Genomic DNA, 18,930 nt, shown 5'->3' on the forward strand with positions numbered 1-18,930 from the left:
AGCACTGGCACTTTTGTGTGGTGTTTTTCTGAGGACTGTGTGTCATGCTGAATCGAACATTTTTGATATTAGATTAACTTCTAAAGTATAATTTTTTTTGTTTTTATATTTTTCAATATATTTATTTTGTTTGTAAAAAATAAAGAAATAATTTTTAATGATACAATAGCCACGATTATTATTTTAAAAAGTTTACATTAGGCTTAACATCGACGAAAATTCAATGCAAAGCGACACGCAACGGAGAAAAATTTCAACACGAAATAGGCTAATATATTTTTTCGTACGTAATCAGTTATCTGAACAATCCCAGTCCCCAATTGATTCGGATAAATGCCGCTCTACTGTAATGGTTTATAGACATTCACAGTGGGGACTGGGGCCAAGTTTATTTAGTTCTCTACCCAAGAGCAATTAACTATCCCTACCCTGACATTCAAGCTTAACATGTTCCTCCCAAATTTCAAGAAACTGGATAAATAATATAAATAAATATATTAAAATAATATAAAAATATTTATTTAAAATAAATATAAAAAACAAATATTTGTCAATCCACAAATATTTTTTGTTGTTAGATAGTAGACAAAATGCAGAAATTGAAGATTGTCAATCTTAGTATGTTTGTTTATAGCAGAAAAATATAAATTTACCTATTTGTATTGATTCTGTTGTAATAAATTAAAATATGAACTGAATTGTGAAACAGGAAAATATCATTTTTTATCTCTTTATAGCATTTCTGGAAAAAAATACAATCAATAAATAAAAAATACAATTTTATGACCATCTATATAAAAAGTTTTTTAATATATTTATATTACATGTAAGATATATTTCTGGATATAGAATGATGTATTGTGTTTCTCTGTATGTTTATTTTCTATTATACACTAATACAGTATGAACATACTAGATATGGCATTTCAGATATTTAAAAGTATCAAGTAGAGATGCAATTGAGGNGAATTAAATTCGAACATAAAATTCGAATATTGGTTCGATTATAGAACAATTGTAAACGTTCCAGAAACGTTGAAAATAGTTTGTTTGACTAAACGTAAAAATTCTCTAATTAGTCTGGAAATGGGGGACCTAATTCTTGCATTCTGTGAAAACGGGTAAGATTGGCTATAATGTAATTATCTTAATCTTCACTATCGTTACTTTTTGCCCAGCGAAGCGGGTCCTTGCAGCTAGTATATATATATTTTCTTCCACTTAACAATCATTACTTGAAACTTCTCTATTACATAGTTTCATATAATAATTTATTAGGTAAATAGCAATAAACAGCATTAATTGATATTATTATTTCTATTCAGCACTTCAAACAACCTTTACAGCTCCAGTGGTATGTGTTTACACCTTAGCAAACGTTTTCAACCTCATCGAGGTCTTCATCAGGTTACTTTAATTAGGAATTTGAACGCATTTGGAATGGAATGTATACGATTCAAAATTTATAAACAGATTTAAGAATACCCATGGAATGTTACGCACGTGCTGAAATGACTGTAAAGCACGTGTAATATGAAGTTTGCATAACGGTGGAAGTAGACAAATTATACACACTCATTTATGGGGATGAGTTCCCTCATAACAAAACTTCCACGTGCTAGATATACCGACTGCGTCCCTAGAGTTGATGCACGTGCCATGTAATCCTGTCTTGTATATTTCTAGAGTTTCCATCATTCTCAGTTGATCAGTGCAATGTGAGAGCCTGATCATGTGGGCATTTTGTATGTCGGCTGTGATTCCCGGTTCAGTGGCAACCGTTGAGAGGGCGGTGGTGTGTTTTTTATTGTCGATGTCACGTTTGTGCTCACAGAGCCTTTTGTGAAGGGAACATTTGGTTGAGCCCACATAAACCAAACCGCTGTTAAATCTGTCATCCCAAAGCGGGATAGCATATACCCCCGGTGCGTGTTTTAAGTCGATTGCATCTTTCCTGTTGCGAAGCAAGTTGTAAACTGATCTAGGCCTTTTATAAGCTATCCTAGTTTTATTGATGGATGAAATTTCCTTGTATATTGTGTCCAGATGGTGGTTGTACTCCACGATTTTTCTTGTACACTTGTTATCCACATGCTCCCCATGGACATTGGCAGTGTCTCGTGCACAAGCCTGTGTGTAAGCGTGAGTGATATTATGTACTAAGTTCTTATTATACCCATGTTGTGTGGCCATTTCCTGAACGTGTATAAGTTCAGCTATGGTGTCTTGATAATTGGAGTGGTGCGTGAACGCCCTCTTAGTTAAGGCCCTAAAAGCAGTGATCTTGTAGGAGTATACACGTTCATTCATTCAAATACTGACCTTAATAATAAGCATTATTACAAATAATTTCACCAATTTTCAGTTTTTTTAGATGATTTACCAAATATTATATTTGACCACAATGCCCAAATATAATACTTCAATATAATAATAATAATGGCCAAATGCCACAGATACTTTTAATGTGTCTGTGGCATTTGGCCATTATTATCATTTATTAATTATTACTATTATCATCAATTTATGGACTTCTTACAAACTATTCTTTTACATTCTTTATCTTTTCTGTATAAGGAAGAGGAGAGCATGTTCCTTCTCACAAAAAAGGAGCAAGGTGATTATTAAGACAGATTTATGAAAAAATTGGTAGAGAGCAGACACATTAAATATAATTAAAAAAGAGAAAATTAATGAAAGAATATATTTTTTTTATCCTTTGATTGAGAAACCCAGATTTAATGAAAAATGAGCACTTCTGGAAGAGGTCTGAGAAAAAAGAGAAACAGAAATAGAGAATTTTGCTAGTCCTTATCATTGAGTTTATTCTTTGTTAAAGAAAACTGCTTCTAAAGCAGAATTATATAAGATATAAAATAGGAAGTCTGTGCATCCATCATTTTTGATCTTTTACTTGGTATCAAGTAAGTGTATATAAACTGTTTTCAAAGCTGCTCTTTGAATAAGTTTTATGTATGTACAGTACAGTGTGTGTGTGTGTGAGAAAAACTCCTAGAAAACTGATCATCTTAAACTTGTGTGTGTTTTATTCTTTCTGAGAGTTATAAATGTTCTTTTAAACATTACAAGTGTAATTCTATTGCTAGTTATGCCAAATGTGTATCTTACTTTATCCTACTCTCACAGTTAGAAGAATGATTCAAAAGTTCAAGCCAGCAAGATCTTTGGAAGTAAGACCTAAAAGAGAATGGAAATCTATCACTGCAGGTAAAAAAAAACATATTATAATTGCCATCATTTGCACATTGCTGATAACATTGTGGTACTAGTAGCATGTGTAGAGTAGTGAGTCGATTAAATACACTTTAAATGTAAGAAACTCAAAAGCAGTTAAAGGAGTCAAGATATTTATTCAGATTCAGTGCTTTTCAGAATTCTCAATCCCATCTTCAGATAAACAACATTCAGTATTTTGAAAATTTGAATAGAACTGTTCATGAATAGAACTTTTTGAATGTAACAGACCACATTACAAATTTGAATAATTTTTAAATGTATTAACATACATTTTTAAAACATTCTAAATATGAAAATAATATATTATTATCCATGCAGAAAGTAAGAAATAAAAATAAAAACAGAAATAAAACAAATACAGGTAGGCCTCCTACAACGCGGTACCTTTACAACGTGTTTTTGCTCCAACGCAGTTGGAAAAATGCAGAAATTTTCTTACAACATGGCACTTTTACAACACGGTTTACGGTATTTAGAAACAGATTATCTGCACATAACAGAAAAATCAAAACGGATCACGTGATATGAGCCGCAGTTTGGCATACAGAGCTAAAAGTCTTTGAAAACAGCTGTTTGTGGATGTTGGCATCTTATTCCCTTGAAAGTTTCAGGGGAAGACCAGTTTCTAGACAGATGTGCATCAGTTACCGTAAACATTCAAATATATCACTAAATTTTCGATAATTTATACTCTTTCAATAAGTGGGGACCACAAAATGGTCCAAAATACAGTATAAACTCTATTGGATGTATATTTTTAACAACATAGTGAAAGGAAGTTATTTTTTGCGATTTTTACTGTCCACAAAACTGATTGAAAAAATTTTAGCCATACCAATGGCGAATGAAAAGAAAGGACCGTCATTAAAAAGGAAATTTATAAATCTTCAAACAAAGATAGAAATTTTGGATCGAATTAAAAATCAAGAGCATATAGCTGATATCGGTAGGCATTTTAATTTAAATGAGTCGACAATTTGGTTGGGAGAAAAGATCAGAAATTTGGTCACATCCGGATCATCTATTCTTGTGAAAAATGTTGCTCATCCGAGAGCACTTATAATGAAAAAAATGGAACAAGCGCTAATATTATGCATAGAAGATATGAACAAGAAACGGTTGCCTTTAAATAAAACTGCACTTAAACACAGAGCCTTAAAAATATTTGATTATTTAAAACAATTACGACAGTCGTCGGCCGATGAAACCAGTGTTAAATTTGTGGCTAGCAATGGCAGGTTTGAAAAATTCAAAAAAAAACCATTCAAACGCCAAGTTTTTCTCTTTTTAGAACCGAATCCCAGTTTTTGTATTAAGTTGGTGACTCCTATAACACGATTTCCCACAACGCGGTATTTTCAAGGAACGTATCTAACGCATTGTAGGAGGCCTACCTGTACCAAGAACCAAAATAAAAAGTAGATAAGGTTAATAATAAAAATGTTTTTTTTTTTTGTTATAAATTTTGACTTAGCCCGTAGACATTAATTCAGAAATAACAGAGAAATCATACTTTTTAAAAGTGAAACTGAAACATTGTTTACTTTGTTTCTGATCAGTTCACTCACTTGTTACATTGCTGCCTACCTTATACAGTTATGCACTTGCAGTAAGAATGAGTTAGTCTTGTTTACTGACCACAGTTTGTCCAGTGTTTTGATTTTTACAAAAGAAAAAAAAAAATATTAAAAAGAATTGAAAAAGAAAATTCATTTAAATTTCAAAACTGTTTTTGACACTACTTAATGGGTGTAATTTCATGTCAGCTTCAATTAAAATGAAATATTCATTTTTTGTCTGCATGGAAAATTTGCAAATTAATGAATTGCATCTAAAATTTTTTTCTGAATTGTCTTGATTAAACAGCCACACACAACATTTAAGTAAAATTCCAAGTCACAAAAGTTCTTTAATAATACAAACCAGAGACTATCTAAAATGGCATATTCGCTTGTCCTTCAAACCAGAAACTTTGAGGTTTGCCCTTTTATTTGAAGCTATAATTTCAGTAAATTATGTAAAAGAAAAAAAAAAAAACATCAATCATTTGATGATTGAATGGTATAAAAATAAGTATATTAGATTTTTAAAAATCCAGGACACTAAAGGACAAGTGAAGATATCATTTTGGATAGTGCTTTGTGTTCTTAATAAGCTAAATATAAGTTTTATCATATTTTATAAACATATTTTCCTTTATTTTTCATAGATTTATTATAAAATGAAAAATATTAATATCAAAATATATTTCAAGACTAATAATAATACGAGGGATGATCAAAAACTAAGGTTACAAAGCCTGCAGTGAAAAGTGTACATTTTATTTCATACAACCAATACAGAGGGGGTCAGCATAGCGTATTACCTTTTTTCTTTAATTTTACAATGCAATTTTCTTACTACTGTATGACATTATCATACTGCTTCATCACAACCAAAGCATGATAAAAATTTTATGCTTCCAATTTTGTAACATTTAAAACTTTTGTTTATTATGTAGAAGTATTATTTGGTTATCTTGACCCATGCCTTTATTTGGTATTATTATTAGGATTTTTTGGCTATAAAGCTTTTAATTTACAAATTTGACTTCATGACAACAAAGACTGAATTTATGGTGGTCTAGGCATTATTTCTTCAATCAGTTCATTTCTCATATAAAAAGTCTAGTGTTAGCCACAAATTTTGATGTTTTCTGTAATATTTTGAGCAACGTGTATCTTTTGGCTGCAATTTGAAAAAATTGTAGACATATAAATTCCCACTGTCGTCTGTCTGTCTATCCGGCCTTCTTTAATCTCAAGAACATAGATGAAAGTTGAGATCAGATATGGAAAGATTAGGAACAGGAGGTCTGATTAATTATATACAAACTTCTGGTTTGAACCTGAAGTCACATTATTTCGATTAAAAAATTTTCACCCAAAAGGAGATGATAGATGACCAACATGACTCTATTGTTAGCAGAAAAGTATTATGTACAGTGGCAAGACACTAACTTGAAGGGGTACACATCAACTAAGCAATAGCTAACTGGGTAATAGTCAACTGGGCAATTCACAATGGGTGAAAGTCAAGTGGACAATCATAATCTGGGCGACAGAAACTAAAAATTTTTGCCTGCTTAGCAAATATACAATTTTGCAGATTTTATTTATTTATTTATTACTTTTTGTAAATATTGGTGAAATATATATAAATATATATATGGTTAAGACTTACAAACTACGAGTTATGAGTTATTTCCAACTTAGAAAAAGAAAATATTTTGAAACAATGTATTGTAGCATTGTTAATTATTTTATGTCAGAAGCAGTTAACAAAGCACATGAATAAAAAGAGATTCTTCAAAAACAAATTCCTTCAAAAAACTTTTATACTTTTTCATTTTAATTTATACTGTATTTAATATATAATGTAATGTATTTTTAATTTTATGTAATTGTCGTCTTTGTTTTATGTATATTTGTTAATTTTGGAGGGCAGATATCAACTGTCCTTTGAGACTTTTCTATTTATTTGTATCTGTTTGTTTTGTTAGTTATGGCAATGCAACACTTGGGTGATCTGCCTGGGGACACCTTCCAGGAAGTTTTTTAAGGGTAACTGTCCCTTATTTAGACATTAAAGACCTGGAGAAAATCTGGAAAACTCCATTGGTCAGCCTGTCTTGGCAAGGCACAAACCCATAACAACTACTGGTGTTCAGGGGATGAAACTGCTTGGCTACTGATGGGCCTTTGCTTGTATTAAAAAATAAATAAAGTAGTATATATGTATGTTTGTTAATTACAAAATAATTCTTTTAACTCATTTCTAAAAAAATATCGAAATTTACCAGAAAAGAATGGTTATTTTTATAAAGAAAACAAAACATTTTGTATTTTGTCTATTGTTCATCTCTTATTTTGTCACCCAGATGTCTGGCACCCAGTCAATCATTGCCCACTCACCATTGCCCAGTTGACGGTGTCCCATGAAATGGAGAGCATATAACAAATTAAATAAATTTAAAATATGATTAAAAATTGCAGCTTAGCATTGTGACAATGCCACATTAAATAATTGCTCATTGAATTTAATTATTCAATTTTTGAAACTAGATGACTATATTGCAAAAAACAAAATTAAAAATAAATTACAGAATCACTCCTGAAAAAAGTAGTTGTTAAATGTTAAAGAAGACATTCTTCCAAGTAGAATAAAACAACAACATTGACATTTGACATAACTGAGAAGGGAGCTTTTGTTTCCAGAGTCAAAAAACAATTACATTAGAGCGTCGTTTATCCGAAACTTCAGTTATCTGAAAGAATTCCAGTTGGCAAATTTAAATTTTTGCTAATGCTGTGGTGCTGCAATCTTTGGCTATATCTTGGGCTACTCCAATATTTTTTTTGTTGGTGTGTGTTTTAGCTGGCAGACAGGCACTTTTGTGTGGTGTTTTTCTAAGGACTGTGTGTCATGCTGAATCGAACATTTTTGATATTAGATTAACTTCTAAAGTATAATTTTTTTTGTTTTTATATTTTTCAATATATTTATTTTGTTTGTAAAAAATAAAGAAATAATTTTTAATGATACAATAGCCACGATTATTATTTTAAAAAGTTTACATTAGGCTTAACATCGACGAAAATTCAACGCGAAGTGACACGCAACGGAGAAAAATTTCAACATGGGAGAGGTTAATGTATTTTTTCGTACATAATCGGTTATCCGAAAAATAAGTTATCAGAACAACCCCAGTCCCCAATTGATTCGGATAAACGACGCTCTACTGTAATACAAAAATTCAACCTGGAATACGTATACGTAACCATACGTAATCAAAGTTTTATTATCTGAAATTTGCCAATGCCACGACTTCTCTCTCTCTCTCTCAACCGGAGNATATTAAAATAATATAAAAATATTTATTTAAAATAAATATAAAAAACAAATATTTGTCAATCCACAAATATTTTTTGTTGTTAGATAGTAGACAAAATGCAGAAATTGAAGATTGTCAATCTTAGTATGTTTGTTTATAGCAGAAAAATATAAATTTACCTATTTGTATTGATTCTGTTGTAATAAATTAAAATATGAACTGAATTGTGAAACAGGAAAATATCATTTTTTATCTCTTTATAGCATTTCTGGAAAAAAATACAATCAATAAATAAAAAATACAATTTTATGACCATCTATATAAAAAGTTTTTTAATATATTTATATTACATGTAAGATATATTTCTGGATATAGAATGATGTATTGTGTTTCTCTGTATGTTTATTTTCTATTATACACTAATACAGTATGAACATACTAGATATGGCATTTCAGATATTTAAAAGTATCAAGTAGAGATGCAATTGAGGGAGAAAATGAAATAACAATAAGAAACAATAACAACAAAATCTGTACATCAATTTCTTCAATTCTAGGATGCACTTTTTTAATTCATTTTGAAAATGTGTCTTACAATAATTGTAGGATAAATATTTTGGACTGTGAATGTAAGACATTATCAATTATTGATAACATCTTATATTCACAATCCAAAAGAAATCAGCAATTTATATAACGTTGGTGTAACCATGTGCCCTGGCTATCTGTTCTATAAGTCTTAAATCCTCTACCAACACTTGGGAGGTAGAAATATGTGTGAATGCTCTTCAAACTAAGGTTCTGAAGGCTGAAATTTTAGAGATAAGATAACCAAGAGATAAATCAGCAATTATAACAAATAGAACAAATAGCAAATTAGGAACCAATAAGACATCTTTGGCTATACTGCTCAATGGTCATATCAGTTTAAATCAAATGCTTATTGCCAGAAAAGTTCTGTTGAATTTCTTCTTATGTGAAATGCCTTTGACATAATGCAGCATTAAAACAAAAAGTTATCATATGTGTATTTGAAACAAAGTTTCCTAACATTAACTATTTTGTGGCATTTCTATTGTTTTTCTAACTCATTAGAGAGGTCGTGGCTGAAGCCAAAGCCAAAACTTTAAACTTGTAGGGCAAGCTGAAGTACATGTCTTATGTTTGAACTCCAAGTAAATACATTCTGCTATATGTTTACGTCAGGCAATGCATTGCAAGATTTGTTATAAAACAGCTAATGTAATCAAGAACAACAAAGATGATCAACTAGGATAAATAAATAAATTAAACTATTTTAAAATGCTTATAGGATGTTTAACAACACTAAATGATTACTTTTTACTTTAATTAGCGATGTGACTCCTACCAAATGACATAATAGTAAGAAAATTCCCAATGCATTTTGTCTGTTCTCACAACATCCTTTGTTCACAGAAGTGGTGGCTATAAATCCATACAGAGACGACAATCCAAAAACACCTTGGGAAATTATTTCTAGAAATTTACAAACCAATCATGCCATTGATAATAGATGTCGTGAAAGAAAAAAAATCTACTTCAATAGTAGTATAATAAACTATTTTATGAACACTTCTATAGAAACTATTCTATAGACACTTCACATCACGTAAAAAAAAATTGAATAATTAAATAATTTTTGAATTAAAATTATCTATTTTTCACATTATTATATATAAATGCTTAAATAATCATTATTTTAATAAAATATTCCATTATTTTAACCCAAAACACAGAAAAATGCGAAGTTTAAACCAAACTTCTACTAGCCATGCTCAATGTTCCAAATGCCATTGTCAAACTGCTAGGCTTCCAAGATAATGGTGCTAGACATTTGAAGTTTGTTTCAGCTGCAACCTCTCTATTGTTACTTAACAAAATTTAATAAAATTGATTACTTAAAAGTTTTTATTGCCATAAAAATGTGAGATTTTGAACATCCCCCCTTTATTAAATGAAAATTGATGTCAAATCCATTAATGTTAGAAATAATATTTCTGATTTAAATGACAAAGTTTTAAGTTAAAACAAAGGAAACTGGTAAAATTCACTTCCTTCTCAACCAAAGTTCTACATCCTTTTTGTTTTCCCTTATCTTCACAAATTTTGAGTCACATACAGTCCAGTTACCCCTCTATAAACCCCCACTCTTCCTAAACACGTGGGAATAATACAATTTTCTGATTGGAGAAAATCATCAAAAAAGGGGATTCTTTAGTATCATTCGGGGAGTACGCAGCGAAATTTCTTAGGAGAAGGACGTATTCCATATTATCTTCCTACGGCCAATGCCCATATTAAACTCCCGTAGTTCATACAAAGTTTGTTATTTTCTAAATTTCTAAATAGAAGAAAATGTTTATTGAAGTGCTGCCGAAGAATTAACTAACCAAAGATAAGAACATTCACACAGAATCTGAAATACAGAAGTAAATATACATATATTGAAGTAGTACGTTTTAACTAGAAATGTAATCTCTTTCTCCGCAACTTCCATAATTAAATTTGGGGATTTGATTTTGTATTTTTATTTCTTGTTTATTAAACTTTTGAGATTTATTGTTAAAGATATGAGTCTTTATGTCTCTCATTATGTCTAAATCAAAATATTACATCCTTTCCATAACTATCCAAAATGTGTGTTAATCCACATTTAACAAAAATGATTAACTGGTGTCAACGATCCTGACGAGATCTAGAACTCACCACCTAAATCTTTCTTTTTAACATATTAGTTAAAGCCCTCCTTAAAAGTAAAGGGATCAACTGTAAGTCCCTCCACACTTGATTTCTTTGATTAGAAAAGCCATTCTTTTGGACAACCGAGGGCTATTCAAACGGATGCCCCTCACAAAAATAATATAAATTGGATATCAAAATCACAGTCATCTTAGAATCAAAGAAATATAATACATGTTTTTCATTGTAAGTTAACTTTAATTAAATAATAATTTATGAGGAAATAGAAAGAAATACAGATATATAAATATAAATGTTTGAGAGGTTTATACGGATTCATTATTATATGTTAAAAAACGAAGGAAAGGAAAAAATTGTTGTAATAAAGTTTAAGACAAAAATACAAGTAGCCTAAGTACTTTCATGTTAGTTGCCCAAAATACAAGTAAGTACTTTCAACTTGTTATTACATCTCTCAGATTATATCTGAAGGTGAGCAATTAACCCAAAAGCACTTAAACATATTTTAAACTTTCTTAAAGCAAATTTTTCTCTCTTTTATATTGCATCTTTCTTAAAAGCATCCTTTCCTTAAATATTCATCACATATCACTAAATTTATCTTTCTCAAAACTGATAATAATTCTCTAAGTGTATAATCTTTTCTGCAGAAATAAATGTCTTGCTACTACAGGTATACCTCGCCTTACGTCGGTAATTGGTTCCAGGAGAGGCGACGTAAGTCGAAAAACAACGCAAGTCGAATTTACTTGTCACTAGGCTAAACCATAAATTACCATTCCCAGTTCTGTATTTTATTTATTAATGCATTTTTAATAATATATGGTTAATAAAGATCTATTTTAAGCTTACAAATTTTAGTTTTTAATATAGTACAGAAAAAAATAATCTAAATTTACGAATGAATGTACTGTAAATACAATACATACTTGTCAATGTATATATTTTAATATGATTTTATGTGCTTTAAACGCTTTTCTAGTGATATTACAACTTCAATATTTGTGGCAGACAGACGTAAAGTCAAATAAAATGACTTAAACTTGATTTTTATTTTTCCATATACTTTTTTGACAAACGACGTATAATCGGGAACGATGTAACTCGAAATGACGTAAGTTGAGGTATACCTGTATTACTTTTTTCTTTTCATCTATTCCAATTGTACATATCTGAATGCAATTTAAAATTAGAATATTTATTTAACACTTAGTCTAGATCAAACAGACACATATACATACAGGCTTATCACACCAGTGAATGTGATTAATTCACAAAATCTTTAAGAATTATTTAACACCTTATTAATAAAACTCTACACTAAATTATGGCTCTAAAACTCTAAAGTAACAACATACGGATAATGCGCAAGTCTACAATGATGCCATCGGTCACACATGACAACATTCCAGAAAGATTTTCCAAAGCAACGGTTAATTCCAGACTGGAAATTCGAATTCATATAGTGAATTCCATAACACCTGAAGAAGAACCACATTAGGTTCAAAAACATTTGCAAAGTCCTCTGCATTGGAGAAGAAGAACACCGGTTATAGGCAGTCACGTTGGAAAATTTCTTTATAAATTATGGCTCTTTTAACATGTACATAATACAGAACACAAAATGCATTTTGGACTCAATGCGTCCCCCTTCAGTTGTTGTTCATACATAAATGTAAATTATAAAAATAAATTATAGAAGAATGATGTATTGAGTCCGAAATGCATTTTGAATGTTCTATATTATGTACATGTTAAAAGAGCCACAATTTATTGTAGAGTTTTATTAATAAGGTGTTAAATAACCTTTAAAGATTTTATGAATTAATCTCATTCAATGGTGTGATAAGCCCATATGTATGTGTGTCTATTTGATCTAGACCAAGTGTTAAACAATATTAAGGACTAAAAGGAATAATTATTCCATAGGATATTTATACTAACCAGGTATATCTTCTTGAGCAAATTCATTTGTTGAGGTAGGCGTATCAACTGAGACAGATACAGGGACTAGAGCTGATCCATCTCCATTGTTTGAAATATGACAGAGTTGGTTATCTAATACATTTCCACTTATTTCAACAGAAGATGTTTGAGAAGATAATGGAAGAGCACTAGTTTGTGGATGACTATTTGCAAATACTGGCATCTAAAAAAAATAAATATTTATTTAAAAAAGAAATAATTGAGCATTTATATTGCATATCATATTATATTTATATTAACACTTTTAAATCAAGATATATCATTTACTTACATTTTCTGTTAATGTTTGTTCCATTAATTTAGATGGTTCGATATCGAATTCCACTTCGTCACCTGATTTTGTCTCTTCAACTGAAGTATTTTCTTTTGAAACAATGGATGGAAGCATTGAATATGTTTGCATTTTAAAATTGTTACAATGAACTGATTGCGACTGTGAATCTGTAGAAGTATCCAGCCTCCTGGAAGCAAACTTAGTATTTTGTTTATGTTGGACATCCTCGTCAACAACACATTCCATAGCATTATCTTCCGTATTCAACGAAGACTCAATCTCCTTTGTTTTTGTTGGCACATGACTATCACTATCACTATGAACAGAATCACTTAAGGAATGTTTTCTTGACCGTCCGTGTTTCCTTCGAACAGAAGATGCACTCAGAATTCTATTTTCTTTGGGACGATTGCCACACGACAATTGAGATCTGTTCATCTGTTGTTTTGCATCTTCATGTATAACAGTATCTTGTTTGTTTTCGTACATAACTTCGGCCAATCCTTTCACTTTTAGCGTTTCAGCAGTCTTCAACAATGCAGTCAACTGGTCTTCAGAAACATTAACTTCGCCACGATACATAAAATCAACTATGGCCTTTAAATCCCTGTATTTCATGTCTTTTAAAATTACAATTGGATGTTTACAAGGATTTTCAAGAAAAAGATTTTGAAAAAATGGACTGCAGGCTGATAAAACCATTTTATGTGCTTTCATACTGAGTCCTTCACAAGCTAGCGTAACATCAACAAGAGCTTCATTTGAAAGTAATTGTTCAAATACAGTCAACATATTGGAATGATGATTATTCCATTTCAAACAAAACTGTTCTGTTCCCATGTTTTTACTTATTTTTATACACTATTTTAATTCCACATATACTAACAATTGATATAAGACCATCTGTAAAATGAATAAAAACTATTATTAAAATAATACTTATCAATTAAATGTTAATTTATCATAATATTATATCAATTTTATTTGTAATTGAAACATAATTTTACTATTATTACTGTCTATAAAAATATTAAGACTTTTTCATCTTAAAAGAAATAAATAAATGATTTTCTCTAAGTTATTAAAGAAAGAATACAAAAATAAAGGAACACAGTCTTTCAAAGTTGAAATTTTATTAAACCAAACAATCCCTGTAATTAATTAGGCTATTATTTTTGCTATTATTAATAATTAAAAATTAAGTAATGTGGTATTAGATGTAGATGTTAGGCACCATCTCTTATTGAAATTAACCTTAAGAGGGATAGTCAGGTACGGTGCTACCCCAAAGTAGTGGAGAATAAACTTGGGAAATTTTTAAAGTATTTTTCCCATGCATTTTTTCTCATTACTGTTTCAGAAAAAGATTTTGTAAACAGTTATGTCTAGTAAAGAAAAGTCTTTTTTTATTGTTAAATAATTAATTTTTTATGTGAATTTTTTTTATGGTAGTTTTTGGCGATACCCCAAAAATAATTTAACAAATATATCTCCATCTGTCAGCATTGCCACACGATCGCCCAGGACGGATATATCCATCCCTCACTGTTGAGTGGTTAATAATTATAATAACTTAATATTTATTAAATAATTTAGAACAGTCTGGAAAAAAGAATCAGCCCATAGTGGGATTCAAATCCACAACCCCCACTTACAGTCTAGTGAGCTGCCAGTTATACCACCCAGACCTCTGAGTGATGTAACTGCTCAGATGTAATTCTTCGCTTCTAGACATTTAAATCTTGGTATAACCATTTGCAGTTACTCAAGATGCCGACTGGAGACGACTCCTAAGCCCATGGCCTATATACTGCACTAAGGCACTCAGCTGGCTATCACTTTACCCTGCTTGGTATATATATAAATATCCCAAAGCACAATGTATTAATACTAAAGTTTAGTATTAATACAGTGGGATGTAATTATACAATCTAAACACATGCTACAGTCAAGGAAACTTACTCCAAATACAGGACAGAAATACCTGAAATACTCAAATTCCATTTCCTTCTTAATAAATATAGTGGAACTATATATTTACACCAGTCTTATTAGGTCTCAGACAAGTTTGCTTAGGTTATTGAGTAATGACAGGAAGTCTTATTGTTTACTAGGAGATCAGATCTGTTTCATTCTGCTACAAAACAGTGCTTCAATATTGGCATGTACTATATTGGAATCACACCGAGGATGTTAGTCTCTCACATTAAAGAGCATTAAAGGGATGTAATGCAGGACAAATATACTATCAAGTTATCTAGGATGGTTTTTATTCTCTTTTTTTGAATCAGTCTGGAATAAGACACAGCTACTGATCAGTGTTCTAGACAAAGTGAGCTCTATATATATATATATATATATATATAGGAGGCCTTGTTTATCAGTAACAAAAATACTGTGCAATTGTCCAACTTTGGAATTCTCAGAGCATTGGATATCACTATATAAGTTACTCAATTGAGTATAATGCCTCATGATATTATATTCTTGTTAGTGCTTATAGAATTGCTTGCAAGTTTCATTTATATCTGTTTCTGCCCAATTCATTTTTTGTGTGTTGAGTTGTGATCTTTGTTTTGTTAAGTTGTATTTATCAATGTACACTTACTTGTTATTTATTATTTAATTTGTATTTGGATTTAAGAATTTGAATTGTATCCTATTCCAATTGATTCATTTTTGTAACATGCCATTTGAATTTTGTTGCCTGAAGATGAAAGATATGAAAGGTTGTCAAAACTTCTTGCTTAGTTTTGAATTGTTTTAGTGTAAATGTTTAACAATGAGAAATACAGTGTATTCAAAGTGTATTTAAAGTGCCATATTTATTTAGTTTAAGAAAAGATACTATATTAAAAGGAAGTAAAAACACTGAGTGCAGTGTTAACAGTATTTTATTTTTGTTAGCATTTTCAAGGAATTTATGTTTATCAGCTTCAAGTGAACGAAATATAAAAGTAGAATACAATGTTCTAATGAAAATGGGACACAATTATTTAAATTTAAATTAAAAACTGTTATGATTATGCTCAAAATTTGATTACGCTAGATGTTGTACCTTAATGCAGTCACGTGTGGATATACACCCACATTAAAGGTATAATGGTAGACATATATAACCATTTAACTGTTTATATAGGGCAACCCATACACTGGTCAAGTCAAGTATGGGAGTGTTGCATGGCTCCAAGGTTGTTGTAAGAAGAGATTTCCATATAAACACAAGTTTCCGGTTTCTGCAGCACCTGCATAGCATTGTTTGAGCCGATAACGGATTGTAGTTCTGTTTGAGCACCTTTTTGTGCGAGCTCTGTGGTATGCTTTGGAAAGAACTAATACAACAACTTAAAGAAGTCACCTCCCCAGTGTGCACCACAGTATTGGATTTCAGATCATTATATCCATCCATTGAACTACCGCCATGTTTCTGTGCTATCAAAGACTTCCTCTTTTCTAAGGTTAATGATACAACAATGCACCAAGAAATTCTGGAGCTATCCCACTTGATAGGTTACAACTTGGTATTCCAATTTAATGGGATCACGTACACACAACATAAAGGTGTTCCCATGGGAAGTCCAGTGTCTGAGGATCTATGCAAGATAGTTACAGTGACGATATGTCCTTTATTTAAGAGGACAGTCCTTTATTTCACTGCTCTGTCCTTTAACTTTATTTAAGAGGACAGTCCTTTATTTCACTGCTCTGTCCTTTAACTTTATTTATTTTCTAAAATAGGCATTTTGTCCTTTATTTTGTAAAGTTGACGCAAAGTTTAAAAATTTTTTTAATAATATATTGAACAAGTTAGTTTTGTGTATGCCATCACGACCAGTGTTGCATTGCTACATAGAGCACAGTAGTGCAGTGTATCGCCAACCAAAACACACTTATGGGATTTTTGTGATAGTTTTTTAACTCTCTAGTTGGTGGATGATACACTTGTTAATTAAAGCTAAAGTTAGTTGAAAGAAAAAATGAGGGGTTTCTTCCTATTGTTATTAGAAAAGTGGTTTTAGCATTAGAAAAATCAAAAAATATACAAGCCAAAAAATTCAATGATGCTGTGTACACATTTTATCAAACGTGCATAGATTATCTAAATAATTGGGACATGTTTTTTATTGAAATAGAGGTGTTTGAATGAGTCACATTATGCAAAATCACTTTGTGGGTGAAAGTAGAGGAAAGCTATACCTTTATTTCGAATCATTGGTCCGTAAATATACTCGATGGTGAATTATTTGAAAAAGTTTCATGTGTAAAAAAATATGTCACAAATGAAAAGATCGATGAATGGTGACAGAATAACCAGCTCTGCCATCAAAGGTGGATTTAGATTTTTGAACATTTTACAGCAAAAAAAATTGTTTTCAAAAACATTTGTAAAATCGTAGAATTTTCTTTGTCTCCCTGGATCTAATGCCCCCGTTGAACGAATATTTTCATTGCTGAATAATATGCGGACGAATGAAAAAACCCATTTAAAAGTAAGCACATTAGAAGCATGTATTTCTGTCAAATACAACTTTCAAATGAACTGTATGGAATTTTATGATTTTAAAGCGTGAAACGGCACTATAAAAAAAAATTAATTCTACTGAAAAGTATCAAAATTAATGCTATTTAAATTTTTACAATGTGTGTATGTGTAATGATTCAGATTGTTTAAAATTTTAATGTATGCATTGTTGTATGCTACTATTTTCGTAATAAATGTTATAAACTTATGAATTTTATAAGGTATTTTTTGATTTTCTTCGATATGTCCTTTATTTTCCCCAAAAAAATATGGTCACTGTAAAGATAGTAGTCAGACTATTAGAAAACAGCACTCTTCCTCACTTCCTACTCAATATGCTACTATATAAACGATACATAGATGACATCATCATCCTGTGCAAGTCTGAACCAAATCTTAAACAGTTTGTTGATACGATGAACGACAATCCTTACGGTCTATTGATTGAAATAAAGCAACACAGCAACTCAAATGTCCATTTTTTGAATATCAACATCTCCTTTGAAGGACCAAACATACACACTGCAGTATACCGAAAAACTAGTAACACCTCCATGTATATTCCGATAGGATCCCGTAATCCTTTTCAGTACAAAGTAGCAGCCTTCAGGGCATTGGTCAAGAGGGTTTTTACACACTCCTCCTCTCTCCAGGCACTGACTCAAGAAATGAGACGCATAGAAGGGATAGCAGTGGCCCATGGCTACAGCAACCTCGTACGGGGATTATATAAATGATACAGAAGTATCCAGGAAGCAGATAACAACAGAACACAAAGACAAATAAAGATTCAAGAAGAAAATATAGAAGGATCCCCATCACATTCAATCCACATTTAAAATCGTTATATAACAAGATACCCAAGAGATGTCAGGTCAATATAATCTACAGAAGATGCCAAACCATTTTCCAATACTACGTAACGGAAAAGACCCCCCAAACCAGTCAGACTACCTGGAATTTATACCATCCTGCTCAGAGACCACAGGTTTGACAGAGAAATGGTTTACATTGGCTCAACCAGACGTACATTGGGGATTAGGATTAAAGAACATAAGGCTGACATACAACACAACAGAACTACAACGGCTCTCTCAACATATGCGACCAATCAGGACATTACAGCGGACTTTGACACGGTGCATATTATCCTCACTACCACCCACCTCGAACATCTCAAATGGTTGGAGGCTATGGATATATTTAGAGCAGGATGCAACACAACATGCATCAATTTTAAAGAAGATGTAGCCATTTCAACAGCATGGCAGATCCTGCTAGATGATAGAATTTAAA

The 18,930-nt window shown here is 31.0% G+C and overlaps 1 protein-coding gene across 3 annotated transcripts in view; it reads right to left on the reverse strand.

Moving 5' to 3' along the window:
• Positions 1-18,930, reverse strand: part of LOC111636503 (protein tramtrack, beta isoform-like) — a 56,954-nt gene that overhangs the window by 28,050 nt on the left and 9,974 nt on the right. For all 3 annotated transcript variants that reach the window (XM_023381769.1, XM_023381770.1, XM_023381768.1), the window contains exons 2-3: positions 13,110-14,015; positions 12,797-13,001 (exon numbers count right to left, since the gene is read on the reverse strand). In XM_023381769.1, the coding sequence (XP_023237537.1) occupies positions 12,797-13,001; positions 13,110-13,952 (1,048 nt within the window). In that variant the 5' untranslated portion in view covers positions 13,953-14,015. The remainder of the gene's footprint in view (positions 1-12,796; positions 13,002-13,109; positions 14,016-18,930) is intronic.

Source organism: Centruroides sculpturatus, unplaced genomic scaffold (assembly GCF_000671375.1).
Source record: "Centruroides sculpturatus isolate CEXI.00-Female unplaced genomic scaffold, Cexi_2.0 scaffold1036, whole genome shotgun sequence".
Lineage (NCBI taxonomy): Eukaryota > Metazoa > Arthropoda > Arachnida > Scorpiones > Buthidae > Centruroides > Centruroides sculpturatus.